This window comes from Procambarus clarkii, chromosome 32, assembly GCF_040958095.1.
Source record: "Procambarus clarkii isolate CNS0578487 chromosome 32, FALCON_Pclarkii_2.0, whole genome shotgun sequence".
In the NCBI taxonomy this organism is placed as follows: domain Eukaryota; kingdom Metazoa; phylum Arthropoda; class Malacostraca; order Decapoda; family Cambaridae; genus Procambarus; species Procambarus clarkii.
The window spans coordinates 39,589,846-39,610,850 of record NC_091181.1 but is presented as its reverse complement, the minus strand read 5'-3'; the positions used below and the strand labels follow the sequence as shown (position 1 = coordinate 39,610,850).

Here is a 21,005-nt window from a genome sequence, read left to right as displayed (position 1 = left end):
CAGCGAGCAGCAGACCAACCCATTGGCATCATATTCACTATTCGATATATGAGACGAATGATATAAACATCATAGCGATGAGTTCAGCATTCAACAAATTCAACATAATGCTAAAAGATGCACTTTGTTAAATTAGGTTAAAGACGTTATAATTTGTTATTTTGTTGCTGGGTGTAATTAGAGGTCAATGATATTTACAACGTGTGTTGAACCTTTTAACCTGAAAAAAATAAACGTCTGAGAGTAGTGACACGCGGATGGACGATACCGTAGACTTTTTCAGCGGAAGGTCCCGATCAACATTTTCTGAACCAAACTTGCTGGACTCCGTCTTTGTGTCAGTAGCCATGACAGTCAATCCTCAGCTAACCCCTTCCCCTGCGTTTACTGCATAAGGACCTCTGTAGGATTTAAAGAGTGCACAACGCAGCTGGGATACACACTCCTAATTGCTCCTTGGGCGGTCACCAATTGTCTAAATTGGTGGGTAATGCAGTTTGGCCGAAAATCAAGGCAAACATTATCTTGAATCAGTGCTTCAGGACTGGGAGGGTAATGGCCGACTCACCCTCGTCTCACCCAACCTCATCTTCCCCTCACTCTGCCTCACCCTGCGTCGCCTCGCCTCACTCTGCCTCTCCCTCGCCACACCCTGCGTCGCCTCGCCTCACTCTGCCTCCCCCTCGCTACACCCTGCGTCGCCTCGCCTCACTCTGCCTCCCCCTCGCCTCACCCTGCGTCGCCTCGCCTCACTCTGCCTCTCCCTCGCCACACCCTGCGTCGCCTCGCCTCACTCTGCCTCACCCTCGCCACACCCTGCGTTGCCTCGCCTCACTCTGCCTCTCCCTCGCCACACCCTGCGGCGCCTCGCCTCACTCTGCCTCCCCCTCGCCACACCCTGCGTCGCCTCGCCTCACTCTGCCTACCCCTCGCCACACCCTGCGTCGCCTCGTCTCACTCTGCCTACCCCTCGCCACACCCTGCGTCGCCTCGCCTCTGCACCAAATATCTTTCCTCAAGTACTCCAGGAACGTGAGGTTGACCCATGTGCACTTTCCCCTTCACCGACTGACTCTTCTTCAGCCTTTATTTATTTAGGGAAAACCGGGTGATACACTTTCCTTAGTTCGTGTTGAACCAGCCTCACCTGGCTCCCTCTACAGCAGTCTTCTGCACTCCTCACAATATCTGCAACTATAACTACAACTGCACCTCAGCCTTTTGGGCAACGCCAATAATCATTCGCTATTTACCGTTAAATTCCGTGACGAATGAAAAATCCGTAGTACTTAAGAAAAACCATCAAGGACATTTCCAAGAAAAAAACCTGGACCATGATCCAATGTTTCCGACGCGACGTCTTCTGACGTGACAACGAGAGGCTTTCTCCGGCCCCCTGGACTTTGTGCGCCAGGCCAGCGATCCTTCAGGACATTTAGGAGCACAAGTTGGTACTCCAGCGTCATTCTGGATCTTACTTGAGTACACACTACTTGTATCAGCCTCGTACGTCCTTGGGATGCCTCACCTTAAATATTTGTATTCAGGGGGACCATCGAAACGCCATCTCAGTATTTCTGAGAGGAAATGTGGCTGGTATGTCATTTCATGAAGCCGACACGCTTCAGACATGAAGGATTTTCAAGAATAATTTAACACGTCCTGTCCCCCATGGCTTTGAACTTCCTTATTCAACAGACGGCTTAAAGGGAGAATCACTACCACGAGCATTCTATCATTTACTTAGTCCCTAGTTTCCGGACGTTCAATAAGAGCCTGGGGTATCTTCAACAGCAATGTGGTTTAAATATAAAATTTTCCGCCATGAAGCTAAACTCTGTGACTATGAATCGACTTGTAGAAATGCAGTTCACCAAGGACTGGCCAACTAAATAACGTAGTGGGCCATTTACGAAACATGACCCACTAATTACTCAGAATAGTCATCGAAGCTTCAGTGTTCAAGCAAGCTCAGCATCTCACCCATTTAAAACATGAGAATAGGCAATAGAACAACAATAAAACATAGAACGGCAATAGAACAATAGAACGAAATGGCAATAGAACGGAATGCCAATAGAACAATAGACAACAGAACAATGTCAATGTCAAATGGCTTTAACTATTCTCTGTACCCAATGAAATTTGCCCTTCGAGCTCCAGCTATCTTGATGAGATATTCAGAGGGAAGCAGCTCCAAGATAGTTCGATTAGCCTTCCGCCCTTCACCGACCGATGCAGGTGAAGTAGCCTCCAACACCCCTAATATGGATTGTACAAAATGCATTAAATACAACGTGACAGCTTGGCTACAGATAACGCCAAACGTCTTCTACTGAAGAGAAGTCCACAACGTTTCGCGGACCATCCCCTCCACAGCCCCTGCGGCAAACAGCTGGGTATAGGTACTAGAGCAGCGAGTGACAGCTTACACTAACAAGGAAAGCCCTATCTTTCAACTACCATTTCGAGTAGGTCGTATAGAAGGCACTATCTAGAAACGATAAGGTAAGGTAATTTGTCAGGGAAAAGCGCCAAGTCACTACGACTATATAGCACTGGGAAAGGGTCAGGATAAGGATTTGGGATGGGACGGGGGGAAGGAATGGTACCCAACCACTTGTGGACGGTCGGGTGTTGAACGCCGATCTACATGAAGCGAAACGACTTCTGAAGTTATCGTAAAACTTGATAACTTCTTCAATGCAGTAATCAAAACGTAAGATTAGTACGACCAATTCGGTCCAGTGACTCAGTGATCAAAACATCTTGAGAAAAGAAGGTAAAGCTTGTCACCAATTAAAAATCCATCTAGTGATAAAAGCATTATTATCCCTCAAACAAGAAGTAATGGCCAGTTAGCACTGAAAATACTAACCAGTGGTCGGGGCCATGGACGAAGATCCCTGTGTTGTACGGGACTTAACAATTGTTATCAGATTTGTAATTAAAATAATCCTACGATATCTAGTACGTCCGATAAGGAACTCGTTAAAAATAATGAAACTTTTAAGGGCTGCTAATTATCAAAGACGACAAGAGCTGTCTACTAATATATTAGCATATAACTTTTGATCCTCAAAACCTTAATTTTTGCAAGATTCGTGATTATTCTTCGCATGTTGTATTTAGGGAGATACGCGTAAGGTTCGTTGATGTTAGTCAGTGTTAATAACCTGCTTGCTGCTGCATAGAATAAAGAAAACATCAACTTATTTATAGATCATCATAGAAATAAAGTTCATTACGACTACAAAGACACACCAGGTTAACGTTTTCTATGTATCATACAAAATCTGTAATTCCAATTTCTTATTAAAAACTATTTCCATCTCAATTTTCTACACCTCACAATTTGCAGATAGATAAATATGCATAAACACAGTTTGCCTACTAAGAAACACATACTCTTAATAAGGCAATGTAGATGCTTAAATAATAACAGAACGCTTTTGGAGGTTTAATAATTCATCTCGTAGATCCGCGCGGCTCATGCAATAATTAATTATTTACATCATACATTTTGTTTCCTCGCATTATATACACAAATATGAATACGTATAACTGCACTTTCATGCATCGCCTCAGGGAGATGAAACGTGAATATGTTGAAGGGTAAACTATCATTATTGTAGGGGTTTACTTGTCATTTTGGGCCATTTTGTCATTTTTATTGTGCCATTCTTGAGCCTACTGGGCTCTATCATATCTACATTATAAACTGTGTATGGAGTCAGCCTCCACCACATCACTGCCTAATGCATTCCACCTGTTAACTACTCTGACACTGAAAAAGTTCTTTCTAACGTCTCTGTGGCTCATTTGGGTACGCAGTCTCCATATGTGTCCCCTTGTTCGCGTACGTATGTTAAATATGTCAAATATCATGTTAAATTAACCACGCTTAACCACCCCTGTTAAACAGTTTATCTTTATCTACCCTGTCCATTCCTCTGAGAATTTTGTAGGTAGTGATCATGTCTACCCTTACTCTTCTGTCTTCCAGTATTGTGAGATGCATTTCACGCAGCCTTTCCTCGTAGCTCATGCCTCCTAGTTCTGGGACTAGCCTAGTGGCATACCTCTGAACTTATTCCAGCTTCGTCTTGTGCTTGACAAGGTACGGGCTCTATGCTGGGGCCGCATATTCCAGGATTCGAGTGTGTGTGTGTGTGTGTGTGTGTGTGTGTGTGTGTGTGTGTGTGTGTGTGTGTGTGTGTGTGTGTGTGTGTGTGTGTGTGTGTGTTCACCTAGTTGTGCTTGCGGGGGTTGAGCTTTGCTCTTTCGGCCCGCCTCTCAACTGTCAATCAATAAACTCTCACTAACTACTAATGTTTTTCCCACACACACACACACATACCCAGGAAGCATCCCGTAACAGATATCTAACTCCCAGGTACCTATTTACTGCTAGGTGAAGAAGAGCATCAGTGTGAAAGAAACTCTACTGATCTGTTTAAGCTTCGGCGGGAATCGAATCCGGGGCCTTAGGACTATGATCCCCGAGCTCTGTCCACTCAGCCACACGGCCCCCTATGTGCATGTCCTCTTCATTTCTGTGTGTGTGTGTGTGTGTGTGTGTGTGTGTGTGTGTGTGTGTGTGTGTGTGTGTGTGTGTGTGTGTGTGTGCGTATTACAATAGTTATTTAATTGTGAAAATGATAATGAAATATAGAGAAAAGATATCAATTTCCCAGACTCCTGTTCTCCATATAGAATAACTGCTCAGAATTTACCCTAACTAGATGAAATTATGAAGTTTTTCGCAGTCCATTAGAAAGAGGACCAACCATGCCCCAACGGTTACTTGAGAGAATTTTACAATCCTCGTGAAAGACAAACAGGGAAACAGTGAGCCAGCCAGAGGGCCTGGAAGAAGGGGGAGGGGGACTTCCCAAAACACCTGGGATCGACATTCACATCTGATATGCACCACACTTTCTGCCCCATTATGCAAATCCAAGTGAGTCTCTTGTGTGTGCTGGAGGCCCCGACACAAGCGCGGCCCTACAGGACCCACCCCCTGGCTGGCCTGCATTGTGCTTGGTGAGATGCTAGAATCAAGCCACGTTTGGAATCACGTGTTAATCCTGGCGATGTGGCCGTGTTTGACAGCCGGATAAAGGTTTGGTGTGGCTACGTGTTATGGCTGGCTACGTCAGGTGAATACATGAGCAAAAGTAATGGGAATTGTAATGTTAAGTCATTTTTTTTGCTGTGCTTGTCTAGATCTATCCTCTGTTTTAAAGGTATACGACTTCACGTATGGTGTGGTCGTATTTGATAGTAGAGAAAATGGTCGTTGACCAGACCACACACTAGAAGTTGAAGGGACGACGACGTTTCGGTCCGTCCTGGACCATTCTCAAGTCGATTGTGAGAATGATCCATAATCGACTTGAGAATGGTCCAGGACGGACCGAAACGTCGTCGTCCCTTCAACTTCTAGTGTGTGGTTTGGTCAACATATTTCAGCCACGTTATTGTGACTCGTCGTCTGCATCAGTAAGTCATGTTTGGTGTTGGTTCCCGGAACTTGCAGGCAGCATCCTCACCAACTGGCTACGTCTCAAGCAATGGCTTTTTGTGTTTGACTTTGAGGGTGGGTATGGAAAGCCTGCAGGTATACCCGGTTCACACGCTAATGCCAACTACCATATTGGGAGAGCAGTTCGCTCTGGCCCTGGCACGGGTTAGCGTCTCTTTACAGATGGCAAAAGAAAGGCTCCAAAATTCTAGCCAATGTTGATGTTCTTCTTAAGGATATAATATAAATATGCTTTGCTGATGGTAATGGCCATTGATCACTCATATTAAAAACGAATGCAAAGAAATAACACGAATTCACACAATATTACTCCCGTAGTCCATTTGACATATTACAAAACATTGCACTTCATATTACTGGTTAAATTTATAGACGCGCTTATCTATTTACTTGTTCACACCTGTTTTTATATAGCATTACATCTTGGTTGGAAATCATGTCGGCTTCCAATCTGCGCGTTGCGCTAAACTTAAACCGGCTCGAGGCTTTATATCTTGTGTACAGTACTGAAATTAACCTGGTCCAGCACCATGCTGCTGAGTTATGACCACTGAGAGCCACCTGCTGCCTGGGGTACCTGGGGCCTGGAGACCAATGAGGGAACAGTTTGAGGGGAGTCAATGTGAGAGGAGGTGAGAGAGGTGAGGGGAAAGTGAGGGAGAGTTGTTACACATGATAGGGAAAAGAGGGGAACAATGGAAGGGATAAACATCAGGAAATATGATCTGAAATAATTGGAATGATACAAATAAGGAAAGAGGATAGCAAAGATGATTTCGGGGTTTTAGTGTCCCCGCGGCCCGGTCCTCGACCAGGCCTCCACCCCCAGGAAGCAGCCCGTGACAGCTGACTAACACCCAGGTACCTATTTTACTGCTGGGTAACAGGGGCATAGGGTGATAGAAACTCTGCCCATTGATTCTCGCCGGCGCCCGAGATCGAACCCGGGACCACAGGATCACAAGCCCAGTGTGCTGTCCGCTCGGCCGACCGGCTCCCAGGTGATATTAGTAATGAGGCAGCAACATGAGGTGTTGAGAGAAAAGGAAGAGATACACATAGATAAAACGGAAAATAAACAACAGTAATTAAATAAGGTTAAAAGAGGGATGGGTTGGTCATAACAAGCCCGTAGCAGCTGTACCTATTTACTGCTAGGTGAATAGGAGCATCAGGTGAAAGAAACTCTGGCTATTTGCTTGATGTTCAATGTTCAAACAATGTTCTGATGTTCTCTGATGTTCACGTGGAGTGAAATGTGACATTCCACTCACTGGAACTAGGCTGCACATGACAGTATAATAAATACATACTAAATCTTACTCATCACAATTATCATCTTATCCTAAATGATTATTACTGGTTTACTCAATCCTACCTCAGAATGATAATACTCATCATTTAATGAATCATAAAACATGTACAATACTGACCTATCCTGTATTACCTCCTGTGTATTACAATGATGAATGCACCCAGTGAGGATGAATGAGTCAGCCGGTCGGCCGAGCGGACATCACACTGGACTTGTGATCCTGTGGTCCTGGGTTCGATCCCAGGCGCTGGCGAGAAACAATGGGCAGAGTTTCTTTCACCCTATGACCCTGTTACCTAGCAGTAAAATTGGTACGTGGGTGTTAGTCAGCTGTCACGGGCTGCTTCCTTGGAGTGGAGGCCTGGTCGAGGACCGGGCCGCGGGGACACTAAAGCCCCGAAATCATCTCAAGATAACCTCAAGATCAAGATAACCCCAAGTAAGCAAGGAAAGAGTATAATATTATTCACCAAAAAAATATACAATTTTGCACATGATTAGTTTACTACTGATATGTCCTTGGCCACAATAACGCGCCATGGTAAATCTAAGATCAACAAAGAGAACTGGCAAGCTTTTTTAACGTCACATTATATGTATTGTGAGGAACCCTCACTCCAAGGACAAAACTTGTGTCCAATAAAAACTCGGTAACCCTCGGCCCCACACGACAGCAAGCTGGTGAGGTGACGGTAGACGGGGTAGCTGGTCCCGTCCTCTTGAATCGACAGAAATAAAACAGAAGCAGGTCACCTCTCTGTATTCCCCAGAAACCCTTCAACGATTCTGTTTTTGTACCGGAAAGGTTTCTTATGTTTGCTGAGAGGATATTGAACAGGCGCGGACCTCTGATGTTCAAACAATGTTCTCTCGTATTTTTTTTATTCAGCTCTACACTTCACTGAGTCTATTCAGCATTTCATGCTGAATCTTTCGCTTCTGTAGTGGTTAATTTACTGTGCAAATTCGGGACCTGGTCTTCCAGTATCTTCCACGTATATATATATTATGTGATACCTCTCTCGTCTCCTATATAGAGAGTAGATTTTGAGAGCTTTAAGTCGGACTAAATAGTTTAGGTAACTGATCGTGTAGATAAAAGCCGTACATGTCACATGAGAAATACAATGGGCCTGCCGGACACTTCTGTCCCGCCAAGAATGTCACAGGAAAATATATCGACTCATAAATTGACCACACTACATTAGATACAATACCGCAGTTACACTAATGCAGTCACAGTGCATTACTAACCCTCATTAGTTACACCTAAGTTGTTACACACCAATCCATACACTACTCAAATTTCAATACACATAGTAGTCAACGTTAATATGTAAAGTAGTCACACTTCAATTGAGAAACACAGAGTACCCAAATAATAGTAGTTCTCTGTGAGAGAGAGAGCGAGAGAGAGAGAGAGAGAGAGAGAGAGAGAGAGAGAGAGAGAGAGAGAGAGAGAGAGAGAGAGAGAGAGAGAGAGAGAGAGAGAGAGAGAGAGAGAAAGAGAGAGAGAGAGAGAAAGAGAGAGAGAGAGAGAAAGAGAGATGAGTATGGAGGGTTGCACCTAGCAACCATTCACATATAATAACCCCAGTCCCTTTTCTTGAATTAACAATATTCATTAATGAAATTCCAAAAATTAAAACAAATTCTACTCACTCTTATCCCATACCCAGCTAATAATCCCACCCGTGGAATTTTCCAATTTTTCAAAAAACTTTTTATTAAACCTAACTTTGAGAACATTGACGTTTTGGAATTAGTGAGCGGATTCTGGCAGGCGGCTTTGCAGATGAATGGCATGACAGAAATCTGCGGAATGGATAGATTGCATGAATAATATAATTCCGCCTATCAATCGCCAGATGCTGATGTGACAGACATCATTATTTTGATCGATCTGTTCTGTTAAGTGCGGCGAAATTTTTTCCCGAATTTCAATTTCATGGGAAAAGTTTGCCGCTTAAGCAGATGTTTGGTTTTTTTTTGGTGTTGGTTCCGCAGATAAATCTTCATTTATATTTGTTTGAAAGTTTATTTTGATTTTACCCCACTAATGTGAAATTCATTTATATTACATTTGCACTAATGTAAAATGATTCAAAATTGATGTAAACTGATTTAAATTCGATAGAGTTTCGTAAAATATTGTTTGAATTTTAACCCATTTACAACTATATTAAATTCCAGACAGCCTCATAAGGTCGTTGATGGTCTACAAGGGAAATATAATAAGCGTTCGAAAGACAGTTTAAGAATGTCGCATATCTTAGTAAATCTGAGAAGATATAAAAGTACTTCAAAATAATCGTGACGAGACTGTGAGCATAAAATACCAAAACAGTCTTTCGTTACCTTTGATCCAAAAATATCAGAATTACATTTCTTTAATATAACTATACATTCTGAATTATATATATATATATATATATATATATATATATATATATATATATATATATATATATATATATATATATATATATATATATACCACTCATCTGGAAGAGAGTCACTCACTTGTAACAAACAAACTATATGTCCTGAGTAACACAAGATTCCTTAACCTTGCCTGAGCAGGTTAAGGAATCTTGATTGACTAAAGCAATTCTTCACTTTAACCAATTCTAGGACAGCTGTTCTAGCTACAGCATAACGAATACACTGTTATGTATCCTGTACTTCTGTATTCTAATAACCATAAAGGTAAACATGTTTTGAAGATAGAGCAATGCCTTTGGGCATATTTGTTACAGAAGAAATGATATTTATAGGATTGAGGTGAAGGCTTAAACGGGTATGTGCCCAACCCGTTCCTTCCCTGGACCTCCCTCAGCTGACATGACCAGGCAGTAGCCCGGTAGAACCGAGAGAAGTGGTACCAAGTGTGTTTTAACTCGCTAACTATAAACCAACTGGAGTTTGAGTGGAGCGTGAATCACAGAACCTTCGTAGCTGTAACAAGATAAACATGGCTTCACCCGAATGCATTTCTGAGGCAAATCTTGCACGAAGGGTGAACATTATGTAATATATAATGATTGGCGGGGTTTTATATCAAGGAGTCAGGCGCGGGGGAGGCTAATCAAAGCTGAGCTAAGCAACACCGCACATCAACGAGAGGTTCATTGCCAACTTTTCCTTCGAACCTCGCACCAAAGGACAAACAAAAAGCGAGTTTGGGAGAAGCGAAGCAGAACAAATCCCTCTCACTCTCTCTTTCTCTCTCTCTTTCTGAACGCAAGAGTCTCGCGCGAGTGGGGCCGTAATCAGAGGCAGAACGATTTAATCAACATTTAATTAAGTCTTCTCTTCTTGAATTGCTTCTAGTAGCACTGACGTCCAATTAGATAGCAATTAATCCCATTTCGAAGTGGTGATGCGAGGATCCATTTGTTAGAGAAGGTGATCATTGGATATATATATATGTAATAATTTTTGGTTAGGTGATATGAGGATGAGGTTACCATACGATGCGGCGCCCTGGGCCGTGTTAATACCTCGCCAGGCCTCTTTAATGGTTATTAAGACGTGGTTATGGTGATAGGTGAGGTGCAGATAATGAGCTCGTGGGTTACGGGGATGTGTGTATACTCACCTAGTTGTGCTTCCGAGGGTTGAGCTCTGGCTCTTTCGTCCCGCCTCTCAACTGTCAATCAACTGGTGTACAGATTCCTGAGCCTACTGGACTCTATCATATCGACATTTGAAATTTTGTATGGAGTCACCCTCCACCACATCACTGCCTAATGCATTCAATTTGTTAACTACTCTGACACTGAAAAAGTTCTTTCTAACTTCCTGTGGCTTATTTGGGTACTCAGTTTCCACCTGTGTCCCCTTGTGCTAGTACCACGCGTGCTAATCGGTCTATATTTATCTACCCTATTAATTCCTCTGAGAGCTTTATAGGTAGTGATCATGTCTCCCATAATTCTACTGTCATCTAGTGTCGTGTTAGTTCCAGTAATCTTTCATCGTAGCTCATACCTCTCAGCTCGGGGGACTAGTCTGATGGCATACCTCTGAAGCTTTTCTAACTTTGTTTTATGTTTGACTTGATATGGGGTGGTTTGAATCCAGGCTGGAGCCGCATATTCCAGTATTGGTCTGATATATAAGGTATATAAGGCTCTGAATGATTACTTACACAAGTTTCTGAAGGCAGTTCTTATGTTTGCCAGCTTTCCATAAGCCGCTGATGTTATCCTTTTCATGTGTGTGCTGCAGGAGACAGGTTCTGTGTGATATCAACCCCAGATTCTTCTCTCTTCCTGATTCCTGAAGGATTTCCTCTCCCAACTGGTACCTTGTGTTTGGCCTCCTGCTCCCTACGCCTATCTTCATCACTTTGCACTTACTCGTGGTAAACTCTAATAGCCATTTATTGAACCATTCCTTCAGTCTGTCCAGGTCAATACGTAGCCTTTTATTCTCCTCCGTCTTAATCCTTTTCATAATTATAGCATCATCAGCAAACATTGAAAGGAATAAGTCTATACCTTCTGGAAGATCATTCACGTATATCAGGAACAGGATAGGTCCGAGTACAGAGCCCTGTGGGACTCCGCTAGTGACACCACACCATTGAGAGCCTCACAAATCGTTGCTTCTGTATACTGGGCCCAAAGAGACAACCTCCTTGCAGAAAAGCGAGACACAACTTGCTGTTGCTCTGAAGCTTCGTGTGATGTGTCAGAGCGCTGAAGTCAAGGAAGGGTGTTACCTTGAGGTGCTTCCGGGGCTTAGCGTCCCCGCGGCCCGGTCGTCGACCAGGGCCGCGGGGCCCTGTAGTGAGTGGTAAGGGAAGGAGGGGAGTGTGATAGATGGGAGGGGCTGACAAAAGCTGCCCCTCTCTCTCTCTCTCTCTCTCTCTTTTGCCCATACCATCTCTCCTCTCCTCTCCTCTACCCTACCAGTCGCCTCCCCCTCCCACTCCACGCCCGGCAGTTGCCATTACAGCTCCGTCAGCGTCAATTACCTCTTCCACTGAGTTGCTCTTGGCGTAGCGTGGGCGGTGGCTCACGCTCCCCCCTCCCCCTCCCACTCTACACTCCCCTCTTCCACTCTACACTCCCCCCTCCCACTCTACACTCCCCCCTTCCACTCTACACTCCCCCCCTCCCACTCTACACTCCCCCCTTCCACTCTACACTCCCCCCCTCCCACTCTACACTCCCCCCTTCCACTCTACACTCCCCCCTTCCACTCTACACTCCCCCCTTCCATTCTACACTCCCCCCTTCCACTCTACACTCCCCCTCCCTCCCACTCTACACTCCCCCCTTCCACTCTACACTCCCCCCTCCCACTCTACACTCCCCCCTTCCACTCTACACTCCCCCCTCCCACTCTACACTCCCCCCTCCCACTCTACACTCCCAGCGGTGGTCTAGCGTGCGACAGAACTCTTTCATATCCCTGCGTTCACACCTGGTGCGCAAGGGAAGGAAGATGAATGCAAGCTAGGAAAGATGGAAGAGAAGTGAAAGAAAACGGCAATCAATGTAGAATGAGAAGAAAGAGGAGATGAGAGCAGTAACGTTTTGTTTTCGTAATTACTAAGTGAACGTCTGGGAAGAGCAACGTTTCCAACTGGCCTGTTAAACACCCGTGGAGGAGACACCTGTCCTGGTCCCCTGTTAAACACCCGTGGAGCAAGCACCTGTCCTGGTCCCCTGTTAAACACCCGTGGAGCAAGCACCTGTCCTGGTCCCCTGTTAAACACCCGTGGAGCAGGCACCTGTCCTGGTCCCCTTGTTAAACACCCGTGGAGCAGGCACCTGTCCTGGTCCCCTGTTAAACACCCGTGGAGGAGACACCTGTCCTGGTCTCCTATTAAACACCCGTGGAAAACGCTTTCACAGCTCCTGAATCCGGATTCATCAGGCAGTGACGCAAGCACTTACGAACCTCCAAATTTTTCTCCATCTTTGGCGGCTTTGTTGATATACATTAAACAACTCATGAGCTCCGAAGCACTAGTCGGCTATTTATTATAAATAGGGACGCAAATTTCAATAAAAAAACAATGAATGTGAAAAGTCACAAGTTAACGGAAAGGGTTAGAGAATTTCACCCAATTTCTGCTTTAAAATATTTTTGCTAGTTGTCAAGTTGCCGCCAAATACGTAATTTAATAATTTTCACAGAGTCCGGAGCTGTCTATTAAATCTTTTACTGTTATTTAATTATTCCAAAAAATAATTTCATAAACTATTTTCTGAAGCTGTTGCATTCTCTGTAATGCAACTGGAATATAAATTAGGTAATAAGATATCTTAAATCTGTGAAAAGAATATATTTATAACAAAGCTTTTTTTAGTTTTATTTCTATTTTCAACGTTTGATATATATATATATATATATATATATATATATATATATATATATATATATATATATATATATATAAATATATATATATATACATATATATTTATATACATATATATTTATATACATATATATATATATATATATATATATATATATATATATATATATATATATATATATATATATATATATATATATATATATATATATATATATATATATATATTTATTACATAATAAAGCAGTGTTTATGTAAGCATCTTAATAATAACTTTTCCATTACTGTAATATCATTTCTTCTACCGCAATATCTTTTCACTGTACTGGAGTATCTTTTCCACTACTACAGTAACTTTCCAACTACCACAGTATCTTTCCAACTTCCACAGTATCGTTCTCAATACCATAATATCTATTCTACTACCGGAGTATCTTTTGCTTTATAGCAGTATCTTCTTCTTCTCTACCCCAGTATCTTTTACGAAATCTAATTATTTGTTCAGTCAAGTGCAATATCTTAGCTGCAGTCACTTACAGGTTTCCCTCAGCACGTGTTATCTTATTAAGTCTTCGTTATCTCTATCTACCCTGTTATCTCCGCATCTACTCTAGTTATATTCAAATCTACCCCATCTTTTCTACTATTTACTATGTTGTCATTCATCTGTTACTAACTCTACTCATGCACGCTGTACCCACGGCATCTACCTCTGTAGCCAGACTGTATCTCCCTGTATCCATATAATCTACCTCTGTACCCATGCTGTATCTCCCTGTACCCACGTTATCTACTTCTGAACCATAGATTTCCTGATCTCTCTGCATGTTATCTATTCTCGACTTTGCATTATCCCAACTTATATCTTCATAATTTCCTATCTACCTTTGTCCTCCTCCATCTACCCTTGCTCATCTACCTACATTATTGCTTTATTTTCTATTATCTCATAATTTCCTAGTGTTATCCGCCGATATTTCCCTGTGTTATCTCCCCATTTGTCAACCTTACCTCCACATTACCCAGTTTTATCTCCCCTGTCTCCCGTGTTCTCTCCAAGAGCAGTCTCCTCCCTAGCCTCAAGCCTCAGGTGATGCTGTTCTCTCTCCCACAGTTCCCCCGGAGAGGGTGGAGATCATCTCCCAGTTCTCTCCCGTCTTCCCAGGTGACAAGAATGATGTGGTGTGCCGGGCTATTGGAGGTGAGTCTCGGGGGGTACTGGGTGAGTGTCTGGGGCTACTGGGTGAGTCTCTGGGGCTACTGGGTGAGTCTCTGGCGTTACTGGGATAATAAAGTGAGCTTCTATCATTTTTAGGTGCCTTCCGGTCATTATTATTAGAGATTCCTCGTTACTTAGCGAAATATTTACTATCAAGTGACACGGGCACAATCAGGTGAGACATGGACACAATCAGGTGAGACACGGGCACAATCAGGAGAAACATGGACACAATCAGATATACTCACCACCAATTTCGTTTAATAGTCCTCGGGGTTTATCTCAAGCTTAGACAGCCGTATCTCCGTCACCTTCGCAGGAACAATGCAATTTTGGAGGCTTAGATGATCTGAATTCCTTCCCGTTATATAGAACTTGACTCCCCCCCCCCAAAAAAAAGCTATTCCTCGATCTTGCATAGAAATCAATTAGCACAAAACTGTATACACAGTGTACTTGTTCTGCTGCAGATAATTGCACAGAATAAGTACACTATATATGTCAGCTTTCAACAAACAACAAAGCATATGTGTAATAATAAAACAATAATAATAATTATAATTGTTGGTCATGTCGTGGCCTGGTTGTCTGGGGCGAGGGACTGTCCACCTGCATAGGTTCGTATCCCCATCACAGCTCCTACTGATTTTCTCAGTATTATTATTAATTAAATAGTACCAACATCAACCACCACACATCAAAAACTCACTGAATAGCCATGAAGCAACAGGGAAAATACATGAGACAAGCAGAATGTATTAGGCATATCCTGACTGACCTTCGCGCACTATCACAACCCGTCCCGACCCTCACCAGAGATATCTGTACCAGACTTGTATATACTCTCCTCCTGATAACACGTCAGATCATGGGTGAGGCTTATATCAATCCTCCAACACACTGGACCATCACTCTGGCTGGAGGATATATACCTTACCCTGGGGGATACGACAATGTCACACAGACAGACAGCCTCTATGTTGCCTCTGCTAACTATACGGATCTCTGAGCACACATGAATCACACACACACGGTTGTATTGTGCTCTGTCAAGCGTAGTGACAACTGTTGAGGGCATCCTTGATGACTGTCATGAATACATTTGACAAATCAGGGATTTTCTATTATACAAATATTCAGAAATGACAGACAATCTGGCAGTGATGAAGGTGATGCTTTGTGATTTTATATCACTATAGGAACAGCAATGGGAAATGCATATATTTAGCTAAATATCTGATTTTTTGTCAACTATCTGCGATGAATAGCGCATCGTAGATAGCTGACATAAGATCAGCTATCACCCATGCACTAGTCATCGTAGATAGCAAATATATTATATATACATATAAATATATATATATATATATATATATATATATATATATATATATATATATATATATATATATATATATATATATATATATATATATATATATCTTTTTCTGCATTTTATATCCTCAATTATCACAGAATAATAGATGCTTTAAACCAGTGTCAGCACATCGTGTTATCTTCTAACTCCCTCCTCACATTCCTCATCGCTTTTCATCCCCCTTCCTCCTGTCTCTGCCCCTTTCCCCCCCCCCCCTCTCTCTCTCTCTCTCTCTGCTCACCACAACCTCTCCACTTTGACTCAACCTCTCTCAAATACCTTTCTCTATCTTTTCTCCTGCATCTTCCTCCTCACTCTATCCCCACTTTATCCCACTCTTTCTCAGCTCTCCCTCTTTGCTCTTCATATGTCATTCATAACGTTCGAAACAGAGAGAGAGAGAGAGAGAGAGAGAGAGAGAGAGAGAGAGAGAGAGAGAGAGAGAGAGAGAGAGAGAGAGAGAGAGAGAGAGAGAGAGAGAGAGAGAGAGAGAGAGAGAGACAGAGAGAGAGAGAGAGAGAGAACATTGTGTTAACAAAAGATGGCTGCAGGAGTGTGGTAAGCACACAGCAGTAGACAACCATTGTGCCTCGCTCGTCACCGTTATGAAAGCTCCAGCATAATGAAAATGGGGAGAATATTGACCCCTGCTTATAACGGGGAAGACTACAAAGTTCTAGGGACGATACACCAGGCTACTTTCATGCTCACCTGATCTGCTCGAAGTCACGTGTGTCGGTGGGACCACACTTCTACCTCTGGGTCAACTTCTCCTGCCCTTGCATAGGAATAATTGCCCACATTATTGAAAAAGGAAAATTTGTTTACAGTCCAAGTCTTGAAAACAATGGCGTTGGCATCACTATCAATAAGCTCTACAAGACTAAAACTCCCAAAACTGTAACATATCGGCAGCAAAGTTCACATATGTAAGCTAATATACACACATGAATACATTAAATTTAGGGACCACCACAACAGATTTGTTTTGGCCTCATAGTAGATCTGTCTTGTTTATATCCACTCCCTTTGAACCCATTTTCCTATCCTATGTTTTCTCCCAACAATGTAAACTGTTTGTCGCAATAATGATAGTTGGTACTTTATTTGGCTCATCCACAACCATATTTTGCAAACATGCTTCCCTGTAGCGCTCCTGAAGTGGCATTTCTTTGATCGAAACTATTACTGTGGGTTCTGACCTATTATATATATATATATATATATATATATATATATATATATATATATATATATATATATATATATATATATATACCCCAAAATGACTCTGCTATGTGAACAAATTCTCACGCTATATCCACAAATGACCACATCACGCCCACACCACACCCACAAACGCCCACACCACGCCCACAAATGACCACACCACACCCACAAATGACCACATCACGCCCACAAATGACCACATCACGCCCACAAATGACCACATCACGCCCACAAATGACCACATCACGCCCACAAATGACCACATCACGCCCACAAATGACCACATCACGCCCACAAATGACCACACCACGCCCACAAATGACCACATCACGCCCACAAATGACCACATCACGCCCACAAATGACCACATCACGCCCACAAATGACCACATCACGCCCACAAATGACCACATCACGCCCACAAATGACCACATCACGCCCACAAATGACCACATCACGCCCACAAATGACCACATCACGCCCACAAATGACCACACCACACCCACAAATGACCACATCACGCCCACAAATGACCACATCACGCCCACAAATGACCACACCACGCCCACAAATGACCACATCACGCCCACAAATGACCACATCACGCCCACAAATGACCACATCACGCCCACAAATGACCACACCACGCCCACAAATGACCACACCACGCCCACAAATGCCATTAACTGGAGGAGCGCCTCACCCTCCACCGCCAGGGTCGCCAGCAGCCAGCGTGGTGTGGCGGCAGGGCGGCCGCGTGGTGGACGCCAACAGCACGGTGGAGCACGGGGGAGCCTTCAACATGTTGGAGGTGCCAGCCTCCCGCACCGACCTCTCCCTCCCCTTCACCTGTCACGCCACCAACAACGACGTCACCGCCCCCGTCACCGCCAACTACACCAGGAATGTCACCTGTACGACTCATCGTATCGTCACTCATTAACTCATCTTCTCTTCCTCCTGCACTCTTAACTTACTTCATGTCCTGATTTCCTCCATGTTTTTGTTAGTTACTGCTGTCTTCTTCCACAATTCTTGGTGTCTTTCTGAGTGCTGCTGTCATCCTCCATGTACCCCTGTCATCCTCCATATATTGCTGTTATCCTCCATGTACCCCTGTCATCCTCCATATACCCCTTTCATCCTTCACGTACTCCTATCATCCTCCATGTACCGCAGGTCCTTCCGTGAAATGAGGTGCTCCAAGTACTGATAACGCTTCTTCCCTTTGTTGATATCTTCTGTCATTTACCGCTCTGGTCCTCCACGTATTACAGTCCCCCTCCATATGATGCTAATTACATGGGGGAAAATTATATATATATATATAAATAAATATATATATATATATATATATATATATATATATATATATATATATATATATATATAAATCCTCCAGGATTTGCAATGTTCTTTGGTTAGATGCCAGGATTATTGCAAACTATATATTCAAGCATGTTCTTAATGAGTGATGTTTTTATGCTCATTTTGCATGTGGTTTCTGGCCATAGCAGCCTGTAGATGGTAGGTCAGGCTTCACAAAAGCTGTGTGGTGGTCAATATATTGGTAGACTGAAGGTGACATCCTTCATTGGGGCGTGTAAACTGGTATACCAAGTTTGCTTTTTGGAGAGGGTTGTATTGTTTATTGGGGGCTGTTTTCAAGTATTAAATCAGCAGTCCTTCTTGGTTTGGTAGTAAATAATAATGTCCAGTTTTTTGGTCTCGGGACCTTGTCGGTGTCACTCCATTTGCAATTACATTTCTTATAATACTTTCTCCTGTTTTATACCCAGTCACTTGGGCTGGAGATAGAGCGACGGTCTCGCTTCATGCAGGCCGGTGTTCAATCCCCGATCGACCAAGTGGTTGGGGCACCATTCCTTCCCCCCGTCCCATCCCAAATCATTATCATGACCCCTTCCCAGTGCTAAATAGTCGTAATGGCTTGGCGCTTTCTCCCCTGATAGTTCCCTTCCCTTCCTGTTTTATAATGTGAACTCATAGTGATTTGTAATAGTTTTATGGGAGGGATGTTGCTCACTGTTGCAGCTGTCGTTATATAATATAATATAAACGATAGAACATCTATTATTTTTCATGACCAGACCACACACTAGAAGGTGAAGGGACGACGACGTTTCGGTCCGTCCTGGACCATTCTCAAGTCGATTGAGAATGACACAATCGTCTTGAGAATGGTCCAGGACGGACCGCAACGTCGTCGTTCCTTCACCTTCTAGTGTGTGGTCTGGTCAACATACTTTAGCCACGTTATTGTCAGCCACGATATTATATTATTATTTATATATATACGATATATTATTATATCCACGATATATTATTATTTATATACATACAATATATTATTATATCCACGATATATTATTATTTAGCCACGCATCGCCTGCATCCATTATTTTTCCCCCTTATAGTAATCATTTTGTGGTAACTTTACATGTCTTTCTCACACACTTTCTGTTTCTCGGAGCCCTTCCCTCAGTGCCTGAACAAGTCTCCTCGTGGTCCAGGTGGTCCCGCCAGTGTGAGGATCGAGGCGTCGGAGAACCCGCTAGTGGAGGGTCGTGAGGCGGAGGTGACTTGTACGGCAGAAGGCAGCAACCCCCCAGCGCGCGTCATCTGGTACCAACAGGGCCGCACCGTCGACGCCGACTTCATTAATGTAAGTGATGGCTCCAGGGGCGGTTGTCCTGGCGGAGGCAGAGACGGCTAGGCTCCACGATAGAGAGTGTAGGTCATGTCTTACAGGACGGCTAGGCTCCAGGATAGAGAGTGTAGGTCATGTCTTACAGGACGGCTAGGCTCCAGGATAGTGAGTTTAGGTCCTGTCTTACAGAACGGCTAGGCTCCAGGGTAGTGAGTGTAGGTCATGTCTTACAGAACGGCTTAGCTCCGGGATAGTAAGTGTACATGTCTTACAGAACGGCTAGGCTCCAGTATAGTAAGTGTACATGTCTTACAGAACGGATAGGTTCCAGGATAGTGAGTGCAGGTCATGTCTTATAGAACGGCTAGGCTCCAGGATAGTGAGTTTAGGTCATGTCTTACAGAACGGATAGGCTCCAGGATAGCAAGTGTACATGTCTTACAGAACGGCTAGGTTCCAGGATAGTGAGTTTAGGTCATGTCTTACAGAACGGCTAGGCTCCAGGATAGTAAGTGAACATGTCTTACAGAACGGCTAGGCTCCAGGATAGTGAGGGCATGTACTTGCGAACATGTAACACATCAGCCAATGGGCAAATGCTTGCTGAAAGAGCGATGTTCTTGAGAGTGATCGCTTGTGAAATGTTCTTAAGAACACCACAGACAGTATCAAGCTGTTGATAACTATAAACCCAATATCTTAGAGTTGCCATTTTCTTCCTGTTCTCGAAGAAGGGCCAAGTTACAAAACATGAAGAACATAGTCGTTATACACAGCAGTAAACCAACAATATCTCTCCAGTGTTGAGTCCAACCACTTGGGCTGGACGATAGAGCGACGGTCTCGCTTCATGGAGGTCGGCGTTCAATCCCCGACCGTCCAAATGGTTAGGCACTATTCCTTCCCCCCGTCCTATCCCAAATCCTGACCCCTTCCAAGTGCTATATAGTCGTAATAGCTTGGCGTTTTCCCTTGATAATTCCCTCCTTCCCTCTCCAGTGCTGAAGGCTCTAATATACTGACCTGACCAACCACAACGGACCACAGAAAAGTCTCCTTGCTTAGTTCCCCACAATGTCCAGAAGGCGGATAATTAAGGGACATAGCGAAGGCCAAGAGAGTTGTCCATACTCCAGATAGGAATACATTTTTGCTTCATATAAGGTGTTGTAATTATAGAAGAGGGGCCGGTACAGTTCAGTGTCATTGTTGACTTTGTCCGCTACCAAAGACACTATTACGAGAATACACTGAGAGACTACAATTGGGGGGCTGATTTGTGAAAGGGATTTAAAGTATAATGTT

General features: G+C 43.5%; 1 protein-coding gene across 1 annotated transcript in view; it reads left to right on the top strand.

The window, feature by feature from the left end:
- The window catches only part of LOC123759447 (neural cell adhesion molecule 2), a 255,243-nt gene that overhangs the window by 180,994 nt on the left and 53,244 nt on the right, over positions 1-21,005 (top strand). The window contains exons 4-6 of the mRNA XM_045744532.2: positions 14,318-14,404; positions 17,746-17,943; positions 19,564-19,715. Coding sequence (XP_045600488.2) covers positions 14,318-14,404; positions 17,746-17,943; positions 19,564-19,715 — 437 coding nt within the window. The remainder of the gene's footprint in view (positions 1-14,317; positions 14,405-17,745; positions 17,944-19,563; positions 19,716-21,005) is intronic.